Here is a 21,584-nt window from a genome sequence, read left to right on the forward strand (position 1 = left end):
AGTCTGAGGAGGAGGAGCCCGTGTCTCCCTATGAACTGGAAAGACAGAGTGCCTGGGTTAAAGTCGGCCACTGAAGGAGCAGAAGCCTGGAAGCGAGGTTGGTGTGACTTCCGAGCTGCAAAGTGGGGTTTGTTACAATGTAGCTTCTCAGACTTCACCGCTGCTGATGCAGGGAGTCCAGCTCCTTCGGGTACAGCAACTGAGCAGGAAAGTGCGCCACACACTGGCAGTTTCTGCTGTTTTGTAGATACAGTTGTGAGTATTAGGAGATTGTCTACACTTACTGCCCACCCCAGCCATGATCAGCAGTCATGTGCCTGCCAGGCGGTCACCAAGGAAGAGAGAAGATGGAGAAGAGAGAGGCCCGGTAGTCAAGTTCCTTAGCCAAGTAAGAGAGACCTTGTGGATGGCCAGAGGCTGTTGGAGAATGTTTGACCAACGGATAGGATGGAATCAGAAGCAAGAAATGTCCAGTCTCAGTTAGGTCGCCCATGGAGACAGCCCCAGGTTAAGATCCAGCTCTACCATTTTTCTGGGGAGGCTTTTTTTTTTTTTTAAAGTTTTCTTTAAAAAAATATTTTATGATGTAGCACAGGCTCATGATCCCCCTGCTCCAGCTTCCCTAGAGTTGGGATGGCAGGTGCAAGCTGCCAGACCCAGCTCCTTTCTCTTCTTCTGCCCTTATTTCTCCCATACAGTGCGGGCTGGTGGCGCCTCCCCAGAAGAGGCCATTCACTTGCTATTCTGTGTGAACTGCCTGAGAAAGTGCACAGGTGAAGAGCTGGGGTTACTGGGGTAGCCCCCAGCTTCATCCAAAGTCCCTTCCATCTACTCTGGTGGCAGCCGTGAGCCTCGTGTGACCCTTTTCAATGACAGCTCTTCAGTCCCAGTGGTGGGCCGTGCAATAGGAACCGTCCCAACGGCACAGACTTCACGGGACAGAAGAGCTAGCTCTAGGGGTTCTGAATAAGGAACACTTCTGGGTCTGGCCCAGAATTCGAGAGACTCCTCCAGAAGTCCCTCTTCGCAACCATCTCAGCGGCGCCTGTCTCCATGTGCTGGGGGCTTGGCTCCTGATGCATCAGGCTCTCTTCCCTTTGTCTCCCCTCAAGTGGCCCCCAGGACCAGAGCAGCGGTGAGGCCAACCACAGCCTGACGGCTGCCTCAGGCTCTTCCTAGCCTCAGCCATCTCCCTGTTCTCAATGTTTTCTCCTCTGGGAGCTCTGGGAGGTGTCCCATCCTTCTCCTACTCCCTCAGGCCCCAGCTACTCCCTCAGCACCAGCTACTCCCTCAGCACCAGCTACTCCCTCAGGCCCCAGCTCAGTCCACTGCATCCCACATATCAGCTTCTTCTCACTCATGTTGCAGACCCACCCACTTCTGTTTTCCAAGACTGGCTCAGAATTGTCTGCCCTGTCCCCAGTAAGCTCCCAGCCCAGGGGGACTCAGCATGCCCCCCCTCCTTTGTGGTCCCTGCTTAGCCACTTAGCTAATACTCTGAAGCCGTCTCAGGTAACATGTTCCTCTTCTCCCTGCTGAAGAAGGGACCTTCCAACTGTGTGGCTGAAGTTTTCTGGCCTGAGGCACAGAGCAGGGAGACAGGGCCCTGAATCGCATCCAGCACCTCCACCTCTACCAGGTCTTCAGAGCTCTCCACCACCGCCCCCCCCCCCCCAGCACACCCGGCAACCCACACTGAGCCCTGGAAGGGACCTCTGTGGCACACACAGGCAACCTCAGCTTACCTGTCCTCTTAGAAGCTGTTTACCAGCTGCAAGCCAAGCGACACTTTTGGGCGTGGGTTGGTTTAGGCTGGTTGTTCTCGGCTCAGGCTGCACACTGGAATCTGGGGGACCTCTGAAGACCCATGGATGTCTAGACCCAGGAAATCAGAACCTCTAGGGCAAGCCTGGTGATCTCTCTCTTTCCCAACTCATTTAGATAAGCTACTTGCCTGAGCTGGAAGATACTCCAGAGGCAGCAACGTGACACACTAAGAGGTGCTAGACTGACAGCCACCACACCAGTCCTAGTGCAGGCTTAGCCCTGCTTTTGAGTGGCCTTGAGCCTGTCTCTGAACACACCCGCCTCCTCCCCTGAAAACCTGTCACAAGACCATCCTGGGACCTGCTACCAGCATCAAATGGGTTAATGTCCACCAAGCACCGGGTGCCACGGCTGTGGTCTCAGCAAGTGCTCACTACAGACTTGCTGCAATCTCTCATCCTCTCCAGCGGCCTCTTGGTTCACTCAGTGCCATGAATTCCTCGAGGCCATGATAACTGCAGGCAGAGCCATGCATGCCCAAGCACTTAGCGAACAGCACCTAAGTACCTGCACCAGGGCAAGGGCGAGCACTGTGCCGGGGACTGCAGGGCCGGCCATTAGTGGGACAGAATAACTGTGCAGTGGAGGTGCTCTGTGGGTTTTGTTAAAACAGACGGTGGCCAAGACTGTTACCTGCAGTATACCCTGGGGAAGAAGCCCCACCTCTTCACTCTCCTTTGACCATTTAGCATTCTAGGAACAGGTGTCCTAGGGAGTTTATGCTGAGGAGGAGAGAGCTCACTGGGTAAAGCACCATGCGACCACAAGAACCCGAGCTTGGATTTCCCCAGAACTCATGTAAAGCTAGATTCAGCCCGTGTGCTCCTACACCAGAACGGGAGGCAGAGACAGGAGAGTCCCCAGACCGAAAGTCAGCTTGCCTAGCTTATGGAGTAGTGAACAGGACAGATACTGTGCAAACCAGGTGGAAGGTGAAAGCTGACGCCTGAGGCTGTCCTCTGACCTCCACACGTGTGTGTGTGTGTGTGTGTGTGTGTGTGTGTGTATGTGCAGCAGCAGTGTGCCCCGCACGTACACACATTTAAGAGAGCACAAGGACAGTGTGCTGAGAGCCTGATGAATCCAGGGCAGGAAGAGACTGCGGCTGGTAGGATCCTTTGTTGTCCTCTTGGGCAACAGCAGGCATGGCTTATAAGTGGATGGAGAGGCACCTAGTGAGGTTAGCCTGGGAAAGAACCAATAGCCAGCGAAAAGACGGGACCCAAACCCACCCGTGAAAGTCTTCTAACAGCACATGACAGACAGAGATCTTGCCTCCCCTGTCCTCAGCTCAATACTTTGTTCAGCTTGAAGCAAGCAACCAGCACAGAATATGAGGTAGACTGGAGCTGAATCTGGCTGGTGGTTAAAAGCCAGCGCACAGATGCTGGGATGCAGACACACAGGCAAGGAGGAGAGGGTGGGCGGGCGCAGTGGTGGGCAGGTGTCGCCAGCCTTGGGATTCACTACTCTGGGGCCAAGCAGCTGGTCAGAAACAAAAACAAACATCAGGGGATACAGGTTCCTGCTGTTAACAGCTTCAAACCGCCAGAGGAAAACTCCAAATAAATATAATTAGAAACTTGTTAAAAAAAAAAAAAAAAAAAGACTTCTCTGTAAACCTGCCCCCCCCCAGGATCTACCCTTTAAGCATCCCATCCTTCCACAACCCCCCTCCCCAGAGCCCACGAAGTCTGATGCTGTCCCTCACCCAGGGAGGGTTTCTTATCCTGCATCTCCTATGGGCCAGCAACCCAGTTTGCTCAGTTAGCTCCTGTCAGTAACCACAAGCAGACAGCCCCGGGCACAAAGCTCTGAAATTCAAAGCCTGCAGCTCTCTGGGGCTATGGTTCATCACAGGGGAAACCATTGGCTAACCCAGGGCCCCTAGTGCCCTGTTCAGGGGGTCATCGACCCACTTCTGAAAGCCAGCTGTGGATCCAGCTCCAACTCCAGAGCAAGCCCTTGATCTGAGGAGAGAAGAACTTGCGGGGGTGGGGTGGGGTGGGGGCGGGGTGGGAGGAGACAGAGATCATTCATGGCCACCACAGGGTGGGACACAGGAACATACACATGCACTTCTAGGGTTGCTAGCTGCTCACCAGACACTGGACTGTCAGATGCTTGGGAAACCCAGGTGGGGGGAGAAAGGAAAACTACCAAGTGACCAGGCCTCCAGCAGACAGAGAAGGGGTCCAGGTGGAGAGGGCCTGGCCTCAGGACCAAAGCTTACCAACATGAATGAGTTCAGTAAAACTGGCTGAACCCCAGAGCTCCCAGTCTGACAAAACTCACCCCTTAACTTCTGCCCACCTAGTGTCTCCTGCATCCGGCCAGAGTGCAGGCTGGTGGGGCAGAGTGACCAGTCTACACACAGAAGGGCAATGTCCCGTCTTTGCCCAGGTGAGTAGCCCATTCATCCCCTCCAAACATCCCTGGGGCTGTTTCCACCTCTCCCTGAGCTCCAGCCCTCCACTCCTTCCCAGACTGCTGTCTCCCCAGGTCTGGGCCTCCCGTAAGCACTGCCAGCCTGCCTCAGAGCCGGCTCCGCAGTTTCCAGCCCTGACAGGAACTCTTTCTTACTGAGTGGTCATGTGCCTGCACCCGCACACCCGAAGCAGGCCGGGCGGCAGAGACCAGGGTGGGTTCTGGCAGCAAGCTCCTCCACCTCCATCTTCTCCCGAGGATGTGAAACCATGCACTCCCCTCCCCCACCCCCAGTTCAAGGCTCTGGATCGAGCCATTCTGCTGCCCCTCTCCTCCAACTAAAACAAAACACACGTTTGCCCACTCCCTCCCCCCAGCCCCCACCCCCCAGTCACCAAAGTGTGATGCACTGTGCTCACACAGAGAGTCAGGCACATGCACACCCACACTCCCTGGTGGTGCACACCTCACCTTCCCAAAGTCACACTCCGGCCTCCCTCCATTGACAACAGGCCCTGGCCGCTCATATCTCAAACCGGTTCTCATGGTCTCAGATTCCAGAAGGTTCCAGAAAGCAATCTCATCTGAGGGTTCCTGATGGCTCTCGCCTTGCTTTACCTGTCATGGTTGTGGTCCCCAGATCTTTTAGTCTCCTCTCTCCATCCTACCCCACAGAGACTGGGGGGGGGGGGATTAGAGGTGATGGTGGGGGGGAGTTTACAAAGTTTATATCCTCCTAGCTCTGGGCTTTCCCCACACCCAAGACACGACAGCAAGTCTCAGAGGGAGGTCAAAGGGGTTAGGATGAGCTTAAGGAAACAGAACAGGCTCTAAGAGTAGGGTCTGTCTGTCTGTCTGTTCTCTCCAGTAGGGCCTCGGTGGGGGCACAGGCAGTAGCGGCTGCCCAAGGAGCCACCCGCACCCGCTGACACGGTTACGGTTTTCATTTCATATTTTAGAGGGAGGGGCTAGGAGGAACAGTCCCCTCACTGTGGACGCTGGCCACAGGAGCCGAGGGAAGCAGAGGGGGAGGGAACGGCCACATTAAAGAGGAAGAGAGGGGTGGGGGAAAGGAGAGAGACACACACTCCCAGACAGAGACTCAGAGACAGAGAGACACTGTTCAGCGCCGGATGAACGCCCTCAGTCTCGGGGACGGTGTGATTTCTAAATGGGCGACTTTCTCAAAACTCTATCCCTAACAAGAAAAGAAAACTACCAGGTAAAGTGGATGGCCAACCTGGCTGTCCCAAAGCCTGTCTGGGGACAGGACCAGTTCCCCTGGAGGCCCCAAGACCTTTTCACTCAGTTGCAACCTGAACCCTAAGTGAGGATTAGGTCTTTTTAACGATAGCTGTCCTGCCATCGCCACCCCGCCCCCACCCCCCCCAAAAGCAAAGCAAATTAATGCTTTTAAGTTTACAATTACCTTGGTTATCCAGTCTGTCTACTTTAAGACACACAGACAGGCACTTGAAAACCACTCAAAACCATGTACCCAGCAAGCTCACCCCTCCCCAGTCCCACCAGCTGACCCACCCACTCGGCCACTGGGACAAAACCTCCAGCATTTCTGATTAAAGAACCAGGTCTTCCTGCACTCAGCGGGACAGGGATGTCCCAGTGCTGGTGTCCCTGTCTCCTGTGTCCCTCTCCCTCCCTCTTTTATGCTTAAGCTTGGTCCTCTATCCCACTGCCTGGCTTTGACCCTCCCAGCCACACAGTTGTTCCAGGGGTTGCAGAAGCTCTTTTCAAGATGTTTGCTGAGGGGGCCTGTAATGTCCAGATCCTCTAGAGTGCCACTGAAAAGCTCCTGGCATCAAAGGCGAACTCCCTAGCCCTGGTGATAGATGGGGAGGTTTGTGGAGGGGGCACGAGAGGCCTCCTGAAGCCCACAGCACTATGGGTAAGCCTGCAAGGCTCAGACCAAACAGTTCTCAGCTTCCCTGTAATATCTACCCGCAAATTTGAGTCCAAGGAAGGCTCTGTATTCCAGCAAACCTGTTGTTAGGCAACCTTTGATGGACAGGGTTTCATAGATTTCCTGAATGGTAGGGTTAATTCGAGGTTCCATTCTAATCCCAGCTAGACTCAGAAATCCTAAAGGGGGCTGAGGGTACAGTTACTGCGACCCCATCAGGTCAGGTGTAACCCATGTCTGAGATAAGCAGAGACCCGAGGGTACCCCCTCCCCCCCCAGCTCCAGCTGAATGTCCCATAGCACTCAGTGGGGTGTCCAATAAAAGAAGGTGCCCTTGAGCACCCAGACTCCTCCTATCCCCAGCAGATGGGCTGGTCTCCAGACTTGAGAGTTTTGGTTCCCCAACACCTGTCCCATTTAGGGGTCTCCAGCTGCACCTGGAGCCCCTTTAATAGGCTGCTTCTCCTGCTCCCCACACCAAGCCCCTGCAGACACTGGCTCCAACTTGAAAGAGGCCCTTATCTTGTCTCTAGATTACTGCACGAAATCTGTTCCTTCCTCAGACTAAACTCCCTAGCTAATTCCATGTTATGAGTAAGTCAGCATGCACTACAAAAGCCAGCTTTGTTTACGAAAACACACAAGCAAATCCACTGTGGGGAGAGGGGCTGTTCCAGGCGGCAGCAGCGGCGGCAGCAGCAGCAGCAGCGGGCTGTCTGGTAGGCAGGCTGCTGAAGCAGTAGTCTGGGACTGGAAGGAAGTTGGGGTGGGGTCTGGTACTTGACAGCTGAGGGTCTCTAGTGTTTGGTTATGTTAATGGACAGGTCGGAGGGGCAAGGGAAGAGGCAGTGGTTTGGGGAGAGGAGGGAGGTGCTGGCTTAGCACCTTCTACCAACAGTGAAAAGTTGGTGGCAGAGCCCGACTTAAGACTCAGGCCCCTGGACACACTGACCCGACTGACTGCCAGACAACTCAGACTTCCTCAACTCCCAAGTTCAATTTTCCCCCTGGCCCAGACACCTCTTCATCCCTGGCTGGCTTCAGGATCCCCTAGGACAATAGGCAGAATCTACCTCCTGGGCAAAAATCTTACTAAGAGGAATTTTCTTTTTGTCCATATAAATCTCTTTTGGGTGAGGACAGCGTGGGGGGAGGGGTACAGCAGGTCAATGGGGGGAGGGGAGGCTGTCCCCAGAGAACTGTGGGACACCAGCCTGGTTTCTGCCAGCGCAGCCTTGGGACTGGCTGGGCAGGGAGCTCGGGGTCAGGGACCGGGGCAGGAGGGCCTCCCAGTCTCTCTCTAATTCCTAGAGGGATCTGTCAGAGCTCCCAGCCTGGAATTTTACTTTGTTATTTTAATGCAATTCTGACCTGGATTTAAATGGAATTGGAAACCCCAGGCCTTAATAAATAAATATTATGATAAGAAATGAAAGCCATGCGAGACGAAAGGGATCCCCCCCCCCAAAGGCAGAAACGCAACGTTCGTGCCAGAAGGCAGTCACAGGCATTTTCTCCTGCTGCCCCTACTACTCCGTGACAGGCAGTCGGTTTCACCGCGAAAGAGCCTGTTTTTCTCTAACATCCTTTGATAAGACGGCAACTTCGGAAATTTCAGCCTGACTCTGCCTCATGCGGGGAGGGGGGGAGGTTACGAAGTGTACGGCATGGTTGAAAACTTCCTTCCCTCATCAGTCTCAAACTCCAAAGTGAAGTCCCTGGCAATGTTTGAGAGAAGATTCTCTCTGCCCTCGGAGGAAGATGGCTAGATGGTGGCAGGGAAGCCGGCAGAAGTGCTTGCTCCCTTCTGCTGGCCGCCCCCCACCCCCAGGCGCTATTGCTTGTCGCGCAGCGCCCGGAGGTCTATCCCTGGCTGAGGAATCGGGGGCACAGGGCCGGGTCCTGACAGCCACGCACTTCCAGACACCTGCCCTGGTTCCTCGGGCCCCGCCGCCCCGCTGTCCCGCCACCCCGCAGCCCCACAGCCCCGCAGCGCGCCTCCCTTACCTTGCGCAGCTTTGCCATGCTGGGCGGCGCGCGCGTGGACCAGCAGGACGAGCAGGCAGAGCCCGGGGACGCGCCCCGAGCCCATGGCCTGGAGCTCCGCGCGGCGGGGCCGCGGGGGTGTCGCAGCCCCGGGGAGGGCGCGAGGCGGAGGGGGAGGGGACTGGAGGGCGCCCCGCGGAGGCTCCGGGCTGGGCGTGGGGAGCGCGCCGTGGGGAGCGCGGGCAGGCGCGGGGCGGCGGCCCGAGGGGCGACCCCGGCTATCGCACCCGACGCCCAGCTTCGCCCGCGGGGAGCTGTAGCCGGAGAGCGAGCGCGCAGAGCCCGAGCTGGGACCTGAGAAAGGGGAGGGGAGACGTAGCGCCTAAACACGCCCTTTCTGCCTCTTTCTTCCTCCCTTGCTTTCTCGGCTCCCGGGCTCCGTCTGTTTTTCTTCGCCTTTCTCCTCCTCCTCCTCCTCTTTCTCCTCCTCTCCTTGCTCCTTTTCGTTTTCTTCCTCCTCCCCTTCCCACTGCCCCTCCTGCTTCTCCTCTCCGTCCTCCTCCTCCACCTCCTTTTTCGTGCCCTTTTTTTTTTTTTCTTTCAAAGGGGGCCTCGGCGTGGCGGCCGCTCCCCCTGCGCGCCCGGGCGCGCGGCCCCCTCCCCAGGCTGCCGGGCCGCTGCCTGCAGGAATTTACAATCCGGCGCTGGGGGAGCGGGCCCGGTCTCCATGGAGACGGCTTCCCCGGGAGCAGGGAGGTCAGGCGCAGACCGCGCACAATCAATGGATCAATGCAAGCCCCCGCTCCGCTCCAGACCAAACAGCACCGGGGCTCCGGCTCGTCCGCTCTCTCCCCGTGGGGAGCTAGCGGGGGAGCCGAGGGTGCGCCCCCCGCGCTCGCACGCCAGGAGGGCCGAGCGGCGAAGGTCTGCACGCGCACCTCGGCGGGGAGACAAAGAGGGCGCGAGGTGTCGGGGAGGCTCGGAAGGGCTGCACCTCGGAACAGAGATGGGGCTGGGACTCTGGACCAAGTAACGTCCTCCTAACCTTTAGCTCTAAAGTCACTCCCACCCTCTGGACACAATCCTCATACTCAGAGTCCCGGCTAAAACTGCCCGGCTCCCGGGCAGGCTCTGTGGGCGTTGAAGGTAGCCTGCTGAGACGCCCTTCTCGGTGTGGTTCCTATATGCACTATCTAGTGTCAGCACACCGGCAGAGGCTAACCCACGATCATCTGGGGCGCACACAAAGGCTCTGTACAGTCTCTCCAAACCGGCTTCCAGTGCTAACCTCACCAGCAGCAGAGCATAGGTTTAAAGTAGAGACACTCTGCTGAAGGAGCAAGTTCCCTGGGGCCTGGACACTGTCCCCCTTCCCCCTATCCCTTCAATCGCACCGAGCCAATTGTACCAGGCCTCAGAGTCCTGCCTGCTTCGGAGCCAATTTTGTGCAGGAAAAAGAAAATAATTCCAGGGTACCCAGGAGGACTGGGCAATGACCAAGGTCTCCCTAAAGATGACTCAATTCTCAAACCCTTGACATTGGCAGCGGGCTTCAGCAGGGGTGGGGGTGGGTTCTGTCAGCAGACTCCTTCCTACCCCGGGGAAGAGTTTAGCCCTCCCTTTAGCGGGGATTAAATGGAAGAAGAAGAAGAACATGAACACAGACAGAGGCTTTGACTTCCCAGTCCCGGCTCCCGAGACAGATGCCTCTTGGCTTACGGTCTCATCCCGATTGGCCTCAGTTTCCCCTGCTAAAAAAGGAGGATGGGTTTATTGGCCAGAGGATGCAGAGGGGACGCTGCCCCTGGAAAGCTAGGAAGAGGACTCCTCGGGGCCCCTTGTACAATGATGGCGAGAGATGGCGCGGGGGAGGTGAACACACAGGTCGTGGGAATGGAGTGGAGGCCACAGAAAGGTTGGTCAGATGACCCCCTACGCGGTCCCTCCCAGCCCTGTCACTCCTGAGATCCCTTCCTCCCCCATTCCTCTGGTAAACCCCTCCCTCTGGAGCAGCCTTGCCTGCTGCCACCAATTATGTGGAAGACGGAGAACAAGTTCAAACTTGTCATTCTCTTTGCCCCAAACAAGAGGAGAGAGAGAGAGAGAGAGAGAGAGAGAGAGAGAGAGAGAGAGAGAGAGAGAGAGAGAGAGAATATTGGAGGTAGTCAGACAGTGGTGGTGCCTGGGGAAAACGAGAAAGCCGAGAAGCCCCAAGGTGGGGAGGGAAGTTTGTCTCCCGCCCTGCTTGCCTTCACCGCTGCCTTCTTGGAATCCTTCTGCATCCTGAGGTGGGCGGGGTTTGCTGCCACTCCTCCCACCCCACAGCTAAGGTGGGCATGGAGGACTCTCTAGGAGCTTGAGAGTTTTCTGGGGCCTTCTCAATAGTTCCCGGACCCCCTGAACATCTCTGTCCACCCCGGCCCCCGGAGCTATGAGTGGGAGGGGCGGTGAGTGGCAAGCCCTTCCAAGCCACTGCATCCTCTGGAAGCCCTGATGTTTGACTGCAGACCCCTTCTCTTCCCACTCGCCAGTTTCCCTATGACCATCCCTCTGCTCCCCTACAACCCAAGGAGCTTCTCCCACGCATCAGCTCGCTGCCCACCCCCACCCGCCGGCAGTGTACTCCTCCACCCTCCAGAAGATTCTATGTGGGTAGTAGCAGGGGGTCTAGCCTGGGCACCCTGAGTTGGGGTGTGGCCACAATGCCCTCTGCTCTGTCGATGAATGCCGATTTCTGCAAATTCACATTTAGAGGACTCCAGACCACTAGGAAGGAGCACTGGGTGGTTAGCAGCCTATGAAGATGTGTCCAGTGTCCCCTGGCTCCTCCCCACTCACTGCCCAACTGCATTTTTTAAAATTTACCTTTAATTATTTTGCTCATTGCCTCTCCACCCGCTGTGGGTTGTTTTGTCTTGTTTTGCTTTTTTGAGATAGCGTCTCATGTAGCCCAGGCTGGCCTCAAACTCACTATGTAACCCAGAATGACATTGAACTCCTAACCCTCCTGCCTCCACCCCCGAGGGCTGCTATGGCAGGTGGCCATCCCCACTCCCAGAAAGACTGCCACCTGCTTTCGAACCTCATCTCTCTTGCTTGTGAGATGTATTTCTTTCACAATCTTCTCTGGTAAGAGAGGCTCTGAGGGAGCTGATGTATCCAGGGCCAGATCCTTTCAGGGGCACCCTTGTTAGAACCCAACCTCATGCAGGGACCAACCCCTGCTCTGTCTGTTCTCAGCCTTGGCTCAAAGGTGAAGCCAATCTATGAGGACGTTAGCCTGACAGGCAATAGAGTCCACGGTAGAACAGGTCCAAGCCAGAATGGACTGTCCCATTGCCAGTGTCAAGAGGCAGGTGGTCCTAAAACTCAGACCAGGCTGGCCTCGAACCAGAGACCCTCCTGCCTCTGCAGTGCTGGGATTATGGGTGTGCCCTGCTGCAGCCGGCTCTCTATAGGTTCTGCAGAGGAACTGAATCCCCATGCTCACACAAGCCCTCTACCACTGGAGGCGGCTCCTCAGCCCTTGGCCCAGTTACACATATGACTTCTAACCAGCTTCATTTTCTCCTCTGAGCAGAGATATAGCAGCCTCCCAGGGTTCACAGCGGGAAACACCTGGCACATGAAGGCATCCGATAGAGGTCATGGTTGCCACCTCCAGCACCCAGGCAGGAACAAAGGGCCCCAGTGTTGGATGGGCAAGGAGTCTAGCAATGCCTGGGTCTAATCAGCCCCAGGGGTCAGACTAGGCTTTGATGTTTGGGGTGCTGGCAAGGTCAACTGGGCTAGTGTCTTACCACCCCTAACAGGTCCCTGTCTGTCACACATTCCTACCGAGAAGGTTCCAAAAATTCCACGCATTCCAGCGCACTGCCTTTATCTATGGTCTTCCATTTTGCAGAGAATGAAGAAGGAGCTCACCTGACCCTGCTGCCATGCCCCCTTGTGCCCCCTACCCCACCTTAGGAAGATGCAGACGCCAGGACTCAAATTAGAGCTCCCAGCCACTACTCACCGAGGGGGGGACTTACGTGCCAACCCTCTACCGCACACTCCAGCCAAGGCCTGCAAGGCAAGAATTTTAATTAATACCTCAGTGCTTTAGACCGGGTGTTGAACTTAGGCCCCCCTACATACTAGGCAAGCTCTCGATCACTGAGCTACACTCTGACCTTCTTTTCTTACATTTTGTTTGGAACTCACTAACTTCTCAGGGCTGGCCTTGAACTCACTGTGCAGCCCCACGATAGCTTTAAACACGTGATCTCCCTGCCTCAGCAGAGTAGCCCAGGGTTGCAGGCTTGAACTACTGTGCCTGGGTGCAGTCCCATTCATAATAGGAAAACCGAGGCACCGGCAAACTGTTGCGTAAAATGCTACAAAACCAGGACAAAAGCCAGGAGAGGGGGTGAAGCTGTCACCCACTCCCTAGGTCAGCTGATGAGAGAGGTCATGTGATATAGCTAAGGTCACCCAGTGTATATAAAGGTGAAAAGCCAGAAGCAGAGCTCATCTCTCCTTTGATCTTAGATCAGCACTCTTTGCTTCCAGGGTTAGAGCTGTCAGAGTCGGCTCCTGCTTCCCCGCTTCCTAGTGCTTTGACAGCCACTCTTCCTGTCAGGATGCTTGTCTCTTACCCCCACCCCCACCCCCATAACACTATCCTATGCTCAACAGCGAGAGAATTAGGAACTGTGGTGCCTGGGCTGTGGCTCAGCGGTTAGCCTTTGTTTCATATTCACAAGGGTGTAGGTTCAATCCCCAGCACCCTATAAAACAGAGGCACCATGGCTCACACCTGTTACCACAGCACACAGAGGCAGGCACGCAGGCAGGATGGAGCTAACAGAGTGTTGGATGGTTAGGGGTGCTTGCTGCCTTTGCAGAGGACCTGAGTTCGGTTCCCAGCACCCACACAAGGTATCTCACAACCGCCTGTAACTCCAGCTCCAAGGCTCTTACACACTCTTCTGGCTTCTGAGGGCTCACACTCAGACCACGTGCACATGCTCGTAATCAAAGATAAAATCTTTAAAGAGAAGGGAGGGAGGTAACTGAGCTAGCACTGGGGTGGGTGACGAGCCCAACAAACCCCAAAGTCTGGGGTCTTAGCGGGCAGCCGAGGACACAGTGTCCAGGTGACCTTGGGGAGCCCAGGAGGACAATGCCAAATTCATAGGAGACAGGAACCTGAGAGGGCTTCCTGGACAAGGTGTCAGCCTACCGTGATGAATTTTAAGAGGATGGACATAAATACATAAATAGAAATACTGACACAATCAATGGAGGGCAAATAGAAGCTGGTGGCCAAAAAGTAAAGAAGAAGAAGGAAGGGGTCTTCATTAGGTGGCAGACCAGTAGCCCTGATCAGTGATGGCTCAGGAGAGGCAGAACCGGTGTGTCTCAGCCCTAGGTTCCATGAGCCACTTGTCCTAGCTCTTAGTCCTTAGCAAACGGCTCTACCAGATTACGGAGAGGAATCAACCTGGTCCCCGTGCCTACACCTATCCTAACCTTTCTTCTGGACATTCAGTACTCAGATCTCCTCATCCCAGTGTCTGACCCCCTCCCTGTCCATCTCCCTGTACCTGAATCAAGGTGACACCCGCCAGCTTCCTCTCTTCAGATACTCGCATGAAGAAATTTCCAACCTCCAATGGCCAGGCGTATCTCCAACCACCCTAGAGACAATGCCTGCCACCCCAAGGTAGACTTGTTCCCCAGTCTCTGCCCACCACCGCTGCTGTGTCCCCTGTGTCAGTCAGCCTCCTTCACTAGCACGAACAGAACAGCCTGCCCTCTCCCTCTGCCTCTGGGTTGGGAGAGAGATCTTTCCTCTCAGCCAGTATGGTATGCATAGACCTGCTCACCCCATAGAATAGCTTCCACCACAGCCCCTCCCCCTCCTATCACAGCATAAAGCCTCAGCGAGAACCCACGCCAACCTCTCAGGCTTCTAGCAGGATCCTGCCTGCCTGCGCTCAGTCCTGACCGGGTCACCCCTCACTCTAGCACAGCATGGTCCTGACGCTTCCCAGGGAGCCAAGGTCTCCAGTGGCTTCCATATGCATTTTCACATCCTGGGCTGCCTGCCAGGCCTTATCAAAGCTTGACCTGACTGCGTCATCCCAGGGCCTCTGGTACAGTTTTTTTCTCCCATCTTGGAAGCCCCTCCTTTCTCTGAATCTTCTCCTGGCAAGTTTCATGTTAGAGCAGTTGGCGTGGGGAACTTGGATATCTCCCGCCCCCTCTCACTGTCTCTCCCTCCCTGACCTTTCATGATGGAAAGCCATGGTAGTGAAAGGAATACAGGCTGGGCCATCCGTTAGTCCTGAGCCAATGGGGGAACTGGGGGAGACCCCTCCTCTCTAATCTGTGCCTCCTTACCTAGGAACTAGATCTAGGCTGGTGGGGTGAGGGGAACAGAGGTGCAACATATGGAAACCCTTTAGTCCCCTCCTAAGCCCGTATCACTAAGTCCCCTGACCCGCTGGCTCTCGTTCTTCCTGTCCAGTCTGTAGGCCCCCTTTCTAGGTCTCCCCACTATTTTTTTTTGCCAGCCTCTATATTTCTGCCTGCTTAGAGTATTTTTCTATTTTAAATTTTTAAAAATTTTTATTTAGTTCTTTTGAGACAGGATCTTGTTTTTCTGTTGTTGTTTTGTTTATTTGGTTGTTTGGTTGTTGTTTTCATTTTTGTTTTTGAGATGGGGTCTCTTTACATACCCCTGGCTAGCTTGGGATTCACTATGTGGAGCAGGCTGGCCCTGAAATCACAGGATCTAGCCTCTGTCTCCTGTGTGCTGGGATTAGAGGTGTGCTGTCTCAGCCAGCGTTTGAGACTGGATCGTCTGTTGACCAGGCTGGCCTCCATTATAGAGCCGAGGACGGACGAGCTTGGATTTCCTATCCTCCTGCCTCCAACTCCCCAGTGCTGGGGCTTCAGGGGTCCCCCATCACCACACCTGATTTCTGAGGTGCTAGGGATGGAATCCCAGGATTTATGCATGCCACGGGAGCATTCTGCCAACTGAGCCGCATGCCTGGGCTTCAGTGGTATTTTTCAAAATGTCAGGATGGACAACTCAACCTGGCCCTTACTCCTGTCATCTCCAGTCCCTGCCCTGCCTACTTCCTAAGAGCTGAGCCGAGTGACCCCATGACCCCACTCGGTGGCTCTGACAGCCCTGAAGTTTCTGTCCCAAACCTGCAGTGTCTCCCAGGAACCATTGCCCAGACAAGGTGGCTTTCTGATGCCTCAGCTTGGTGAGGTGGCCGTCTGTGCCAGCTCTGAGCCTTAGTCTGTGACTCTTTGGCTGTCACTCTTCTGAGCTCACTTCCCTCCCCCGCAAGCCACAGCATTTCCCACCAGACAGCTGACCACTGCTGTCCTTAAAGATCCAGCTTCAGGGGCTGGTGAGATGGCTCAGTGGTTAAGGACGCTGACTGCTCTTCCGGAGGTCATGAGTTCAGATCCCAGCAACCACATGGTGGCTCACAACCATCCAGAATGAGATCTGATGCCGAGGTGTCTGAAGACAGCTACAGTGTACTTACATATAAAGATGATGATGATGATGATGATGATGATGATGATGATGATGATGATGATAAAAAACCATTTGAGTCGGAGAGACAGGGTAAAAAAAAAATTCAGCTTCAGAGACATCTAATCTTTGAAGCCATCTTGCTACCCCAGCAGATTGGAACTCAGTGCCCCTCCCCCCCCCCCACAAACCACTGAGGGCAGAGCAGTTTTTGGTCTCCACTGTAGCCTCAGCCTCAAGTGTCTGTCATCTAGGCAGTGAGTTCAAGGACCCCTTTAGATATCGGGGGCAGCCGAAGGAACACAGGGTGTTCATGGAAACCCTCAGTATAGGAAAAGCAGTATAGAGCAGGCCTCACTGTGGTCTCCCTGCCTCTCACTGGCTTGGAGATGACACAGATCACCCACCTAACAGGAACAGGGCAGCCGAGCATCCACCGAGTGGAGGGGCAGTGAGGAGCCTGGAGCCAAATGAAACCAGGGAATGCAGAGGGTGTGTGTGTGTGTGTGTGTGTGTGTGTGTGTGTGTGTGTGTGTGTTGTATTCTGCAAGACAAAGATAGGAAGCTAGAACCTTCCAAGACAGACATCAGAATGTCCCCAAAGTTTGGAGAACTGAATGATGGCAGCCTGGATTCAATAGTCAGAGGCAGGGGACTGAACAGGAAAAAGCCTCATGCCAGAGGAATGACCTGGAATCAGAGAAGACAGAGCGAGAGCCCTGTAGACAGTTCCCACGGAGTTATGGGCAGGCAGAATCCTGAGTGGAGGCCTCTGAGATTCCCCTCTGCTCTGCCAAACATCTGCGTATGGATCCTTAAAACACGGTTGCATCCTCTTGTGTGTTTGAGAAAGCATCTTATACAGCTATATAAGTAAGGACAACCTTAAACTCTTGATCCTCTCTCCTCTGTCTCCCAAATTCTGGGATTTACCGAGGATGCCACCATACTGGTTTATACAGAGCTGGGGGCTCTGGTATGCCCTGGGGCTTTGTGTGTGCTAAGAACCTTCTAGCAACCGAACCAGGTTCCAGTCGCTTTGAGATGAGCTGCCTCCTGGGTTTGCCCTTTGATCTCACATATAAACAGCCCCATACAGGTTATGGGGCAAGGCCTCTGGTTGGTGGCCAGTGTTCTCTTGACGGTTCCACCGTGAGTGGAAGAGGTGCCGAACGGCTTGGCTTCTTTGCCTCAGCCAGGGTTCCTTATGTCATCCCCACGCCCCTTTCCCTTCCAAGGGAAAGATGGAGAAGCAGTAAGGGACCTCTGCCCCCTACCAGTCAGTCTTGTGGGGGTTGGCTCGAAAGGAAAGATGGAGGATTAGTGGGGTGTTCAGGGACAAGCTTCAGTAGTGCACAGCGGGCAGCCGAGAGCTCCCAGTAGCTCCTACTGCCTTCTCACAGGACAGCCGTGGACCAATATCTTCTAGAAGCATCTGAGAAAACGAAGAGAGGTGTTGTTGGCCTATCTGCTCTGGATGTTGGTGCTATTACAAACCGTAGCCATTTATTTATTTATTTAGGCAAGCGGTCTCCTTATTGACTTAATACTTAATTACTTTATTTTTCTTTGAGACGGGGTCTTGCTATGTAACCCAGGCTGGCCTCAGCCTCAGCCTCATCCCCATCCCCATCTGGCTCTGGGATGGCAGGTGTGTGCCCCACATCCTGACCCTCCCTGTCCTCCAAGCTGACTTGGCAGAACTAAAGCGGAGATATCCTGGGGTCCTACTCTGGTCCAGGAAAATCCAGTCTGCAGTAAGTCACAGCAGGCTGGGGAGCAATCTCGTCCCGGTGTCCCTGACCCCAGAGGACTGCGTGGACTCTGGATCAGGAGCAAGAGCTCAGGTCCAGAGTGCTCAGCTTTCAACCCCTGGTCTGGCACCGCTGAGCTGATGTGTGAGCGTCTTCCAGGCTGCGATGCCGACCATCACCAGTAGGTGCCGCTGTCCAACATTCCATCCTCCAGCCCCCGGGTGAAGTTGTAAATGAGACCCCCGGAAGCCTTCCCCAAGGACCACAGGCCTCAAACACACTTGCAAGTGCATTTTAGAGGCCAGTGAGGTATTCTCACACCGGGGAATCGAGGATGCGTTGATTGTAGGTGTTTATAACCATCGCTTCCTCTTTAACCTACTGTTGCGGGCCAGGGACTTAAAGGATTCAGAATGACTCCGTGGGTAGGAGAGAAAAAAAAACACACAAGGACTAATTAGCATATGGGGAAAAGATGTGATGGCGTCCGTATATACGGAAGCATCAACATAAAACCCTAATGAGATAATGAAGAAGACAGATGGACTGCATCTGGAGGCATGGGGCTTAAGGAGAGACAGTTTAATAACATCTGCCCTCAGAAGCGCTCAGGTCCCTGCCTGTGCAGCTCAGGGAGGAGAGGAGGAGGGCAGGTGGCAGGAACCAGGTGAGCAGGGCTTGTGGGAGGAGAATGTCTCCCAGAAATGAATAATGGGATTCAAAAAGACACATGTGGGGCTGGGGAAGCTCAGTGGTTAGAGCGCTTGCCTAGCATGCATTGAGACCCTTAGCACCACAGAAAGCCCGCCTGGTGATGCACACTCAGAAGGAGGATCAGTTCGTAGTCATCTTACGGTACTTAGTGAGTTCGAGGCCAGCCTGGGGTGTGTTAGACCCTGTGTGGCCCTATGAATGGCAGTTGCATGCAGGGGAGAGAAACTTAAGGTGGTTAAAGGCACTCTGAGAGAGAGGATGGACCTGAATAACAGTGGGAGTGGGAGGTGGATCCACTTTGGAAATTTTTTTTAATTCCGCCCCCCTTCCCTTCTCCCTCTTGCTGTGGCCCAGCTCACTCTGGCCCAAAGTACACTGTCGCTGTCTTCAGACACCCATATGAGGGCATCAGATCTCATTACGGATGGTTGTGAGCCACCATGTGGTTGCTGGGATTTGAACTCACAACCTCCTGAAGAGCAGTCGGTGCTCTTAACCGCTGAGCCATCTCACCACCCCACCCCCCTTTGGAAAATTTAAAAGCCATATTTCCCTGCACTTGGGTGGCAGAGGCAGGTGGATCTCCATGAGTCCAAGGCTAGCCAGGGCCACACAGTTAGAACCTATCGCAAAACAAACAACTTCATTATCATTGTGTGAGTCCAGGAGGGTGTGTGTCCGTGTGCACAGAGGTCAGCGTGCTCCTGCTGGAGGGAACCAGTGAAGTCCTCTCTCTCCTGCTGCATTGAATTCAGGCCCTCAGGTTTCCATGGCAGCTGCCTTTACTGGCTGAGCCCCTGATGGACTGAGTAAAACAAAGTTACCATTGGGGACAGAGAGATGGGACACAGGACATCTTGGGAAGAGGCACCGTGCTGGCTTCTCCAGGCCTCCGGTTTCAGGCATAGCAGCCCACTTAGGGCAGTGTGTGGTGGGCTTGCCGGTGTCTTCTGCTGGACCCGTTTGTTCTCTGCCTGTCTGGCAAGGAGCATGTCCGTGGGAGAGGCTGACACATAGACAGTGCCAGTGGTGACAGTGGCCTCCTAGCTGGCCTCTGGATGGTAGGATTCTGTCATGAGGATTTGTGGGCACCAGAGCTGGCCTCCCTGTGAGAGGCCTCTGTGTGTGAGCTAAGTCAGCTGTGACCCTGTCTTACACTTTCTGGTGGGGAAGAATTAGCCCCGAGGCTCCTCCATGAAACCAGGAGACCCTGCTGAGCTAGAGAGAGACACACACACACACACACACACAGAGAGAGAGAGAGAGAGAGAGAGAGAGAGAGAGAGAGAGAGAGAGAGACTGCACCATGGCTTTCTTGCCCCAAGGGTGGGCCCAGCCTCTGCTTCCTCAGCCCTTGGAAGTTAACCTAACACACACCATTACTGTTAATGAGAGCAGGGGTCCTTGCCATGCTTGGACGGCTACGGCTCCTGTGTACAGAAGAACAGACCCCTTGGCACTGCTGGGGTGTGGGCTCTTCCCTCCTGACTTTGATGGGCCCATTGTCAACATCAGATGCTGTTGGCTAACAGGGAATATCTGGGACACTGGCCTCAAGAGCTCCCATTGGTGGGTGTGTGCACAGTGTGTGTGTGTGTGGACAGTGGGTGTATGCACAGTGAGTGTGTGGACAGAGAGTATGTGTATAGTGGGTGTGTGGATGATGGGTGTGTGCACAGTGAGTGTGTAGACAGTAGGTGTGTGGACAGTGGGTATGTACACAGTGTGTATACAGCAAGTGTGTGTACAGTGAGTGTGTGCACAGTGAGTGTGTGTACTGTGTGGGCACAGTGAGTGTATAAATGGTGGGTGTGTGGCCAATGGTTGTGTGCACAGTGGGTGTGTGCACAGTGGGTGTGTGCATAGTGGATATATAAATAGTGGGTGTGTGGACAGTGGGTGTGTGCACAGTGGATGTATAAATGATGGGTGTGTGCACAGTGAATGTGTAGACAGTGGGTGTGTTCACAGTGTGTGTGTGTACAGTGAGTACATAGACAGTGGGTGTGTTCACAGCAGGTGTGTGGATAGTAGGTGTGTATACAGTGGGTGTGTGGACAGTGGGTATGTATACAGTGGGTGTGTGGACAGTTGGTGTGTACACAGTGGGTGTGTGGACAGTGGGTGTGTACACAGTAGGTGTGTGCACAGTGGGTGTGTAAATGATGGGTGTGTACACAGTGGGTGTGTACATTGTGTGTACATGATGGGTATGTGCACGATCGGTGCGTGGGGTGTATGAGGTCAGAGAAGAGCTTTCAGGAATCAAGCTTAGTGGCAAGCCCTTTACCCAATGAGCCAGAACCCTGGAGGCAGTGGATCTCTGAGTCTAAGGCCAGCCTGGTCTACAGAGCGAGCTCCAGGACAGCCAGGGCTACACAATGAGACCCTGTCTCAAACAAACTAAGAAGAGGTCTTGAAGTCGAGAGAGAAGCTTTCACCTGCTTAGGTGTTCAGCCCAACCCTCAGACTTTTATTTTGGCAGGGGGTCTCCTGTGTCCTGAATTTGCCACTGAGGCCTTGGACTCCTTCCTGACCCTGCCTCCACCCTCACGTGGAGATCACAGTTGTGAGCCAACGTGCCCACCTTGTTTCAGCTCTCGGCTTCCCCATAGAAGACCCCCGGTTGCTTCCACTTAAGGGCTTCACTTCCTTGTGAAAACAGAATTATACGGAACCTTGTAAGTCATTTACATGTGCATACAAGTTGGCACATGCTGTCACGTGAGTATTGAGGCGATTGGGAGCCCCCCCCCATACACAAACCTTTGTCCCTAGTGCCCATTTTCCCAAGTGACGTGTTTTCTGTAGTGTTCTGCAAAATTCCATTTCCTACTCACCCCTAGTTAAGATTAAAAATGCATAATTAGCGTACAAAAGGCCACCCCCCTCCCACGTTCCCCCCACTGTTCGGCCAACCGGACTCCTAAGACGCTACCGTGCTCTCCTCCTTGGAGACATTTCTCCATTCTCTGACTTCCCATTGTCAGCGTGGCTCAAGGGTGTCCTGAAACGGGAGGGGGATGGAAGGGGGGAAGATCGAAGCCCTTAGCTCTAGCCTGGTCTATCTGTCTGGCAGTGAGTGATAGCTCTCGGTGCTCATGGGACAGTCATAAGCTTGCTGGGAGCAGAGAACACAACGCTCCCTTGGTACCTGTATTCTCAGCGTCTGCACGGCCTGCCGGGAGGTCAGACAGGGCTGGTGCTGGGCTGGTGGGAGAGAAGCCTCCTCAGCTCGGACAGCCTCACCTTCTCTGAGTTGTGAGAGTGTCTCTACAAGGCCCTTTTGGGGACTTGGAAGGAAAGCTGAAGGTGGCACCTGTCATTGTCCTAACAATGGGGAGGCTAGGTTAGCTTTGGCTACTTCATGAATTCTGGGTCAACCTTGGCTACATCAGACTGTTT

General features: G+C 54.5%; 1 protein-coding gene across 3 annotated transcripts in view; it reads right to left on the minus strand.

Annotated features, from left to right (window-relative positions):
- Nucleotides 1–8,657, minus strand: part of Scube3 (signal peptide, CUB domain and EGF like domain containing 3) — a 32,595-nt gene extending 23,938 nt beyond the window's left edge. For 2 of the 3 annotated variants that reach the window (XM_034524912.2, XM_076916462.1), the window contains exon 1: nt 8,184–8,657. In XM_034524912.2, coding sequence (XP_034380803.1) covers nt 8,184–8,268 — 85 coding nt within the window. In that variant the 5' untranslated portion in view covers nt 8,269–8,657. The remainder of the gene's footprint in view (nt 1–8,183) is intronic. The other variant, XM_034524911.2, reaches the window with a different exon arrangement.
- Between the last annotated feature and the right edge of the window lie 12,927 nt (nt 8,658–21,584).

This window comes from Arvicanthis niloticus, chromosome 20, assembly GCF_011762505.2.
Source record: "Arvicanthis niloticus isolate mArvNil1 chromosome 20, mArvNil1.pat.X, whole genome shotgun sequence".
In the NCBI taxonomy this organism is placed as follows: domain Eukaryota; kingdom Metazoa; phylum Chordata; class Mammalia; order Rodentia; family Muridae; genus Arvicanthis; species Arvicanthis niloticus.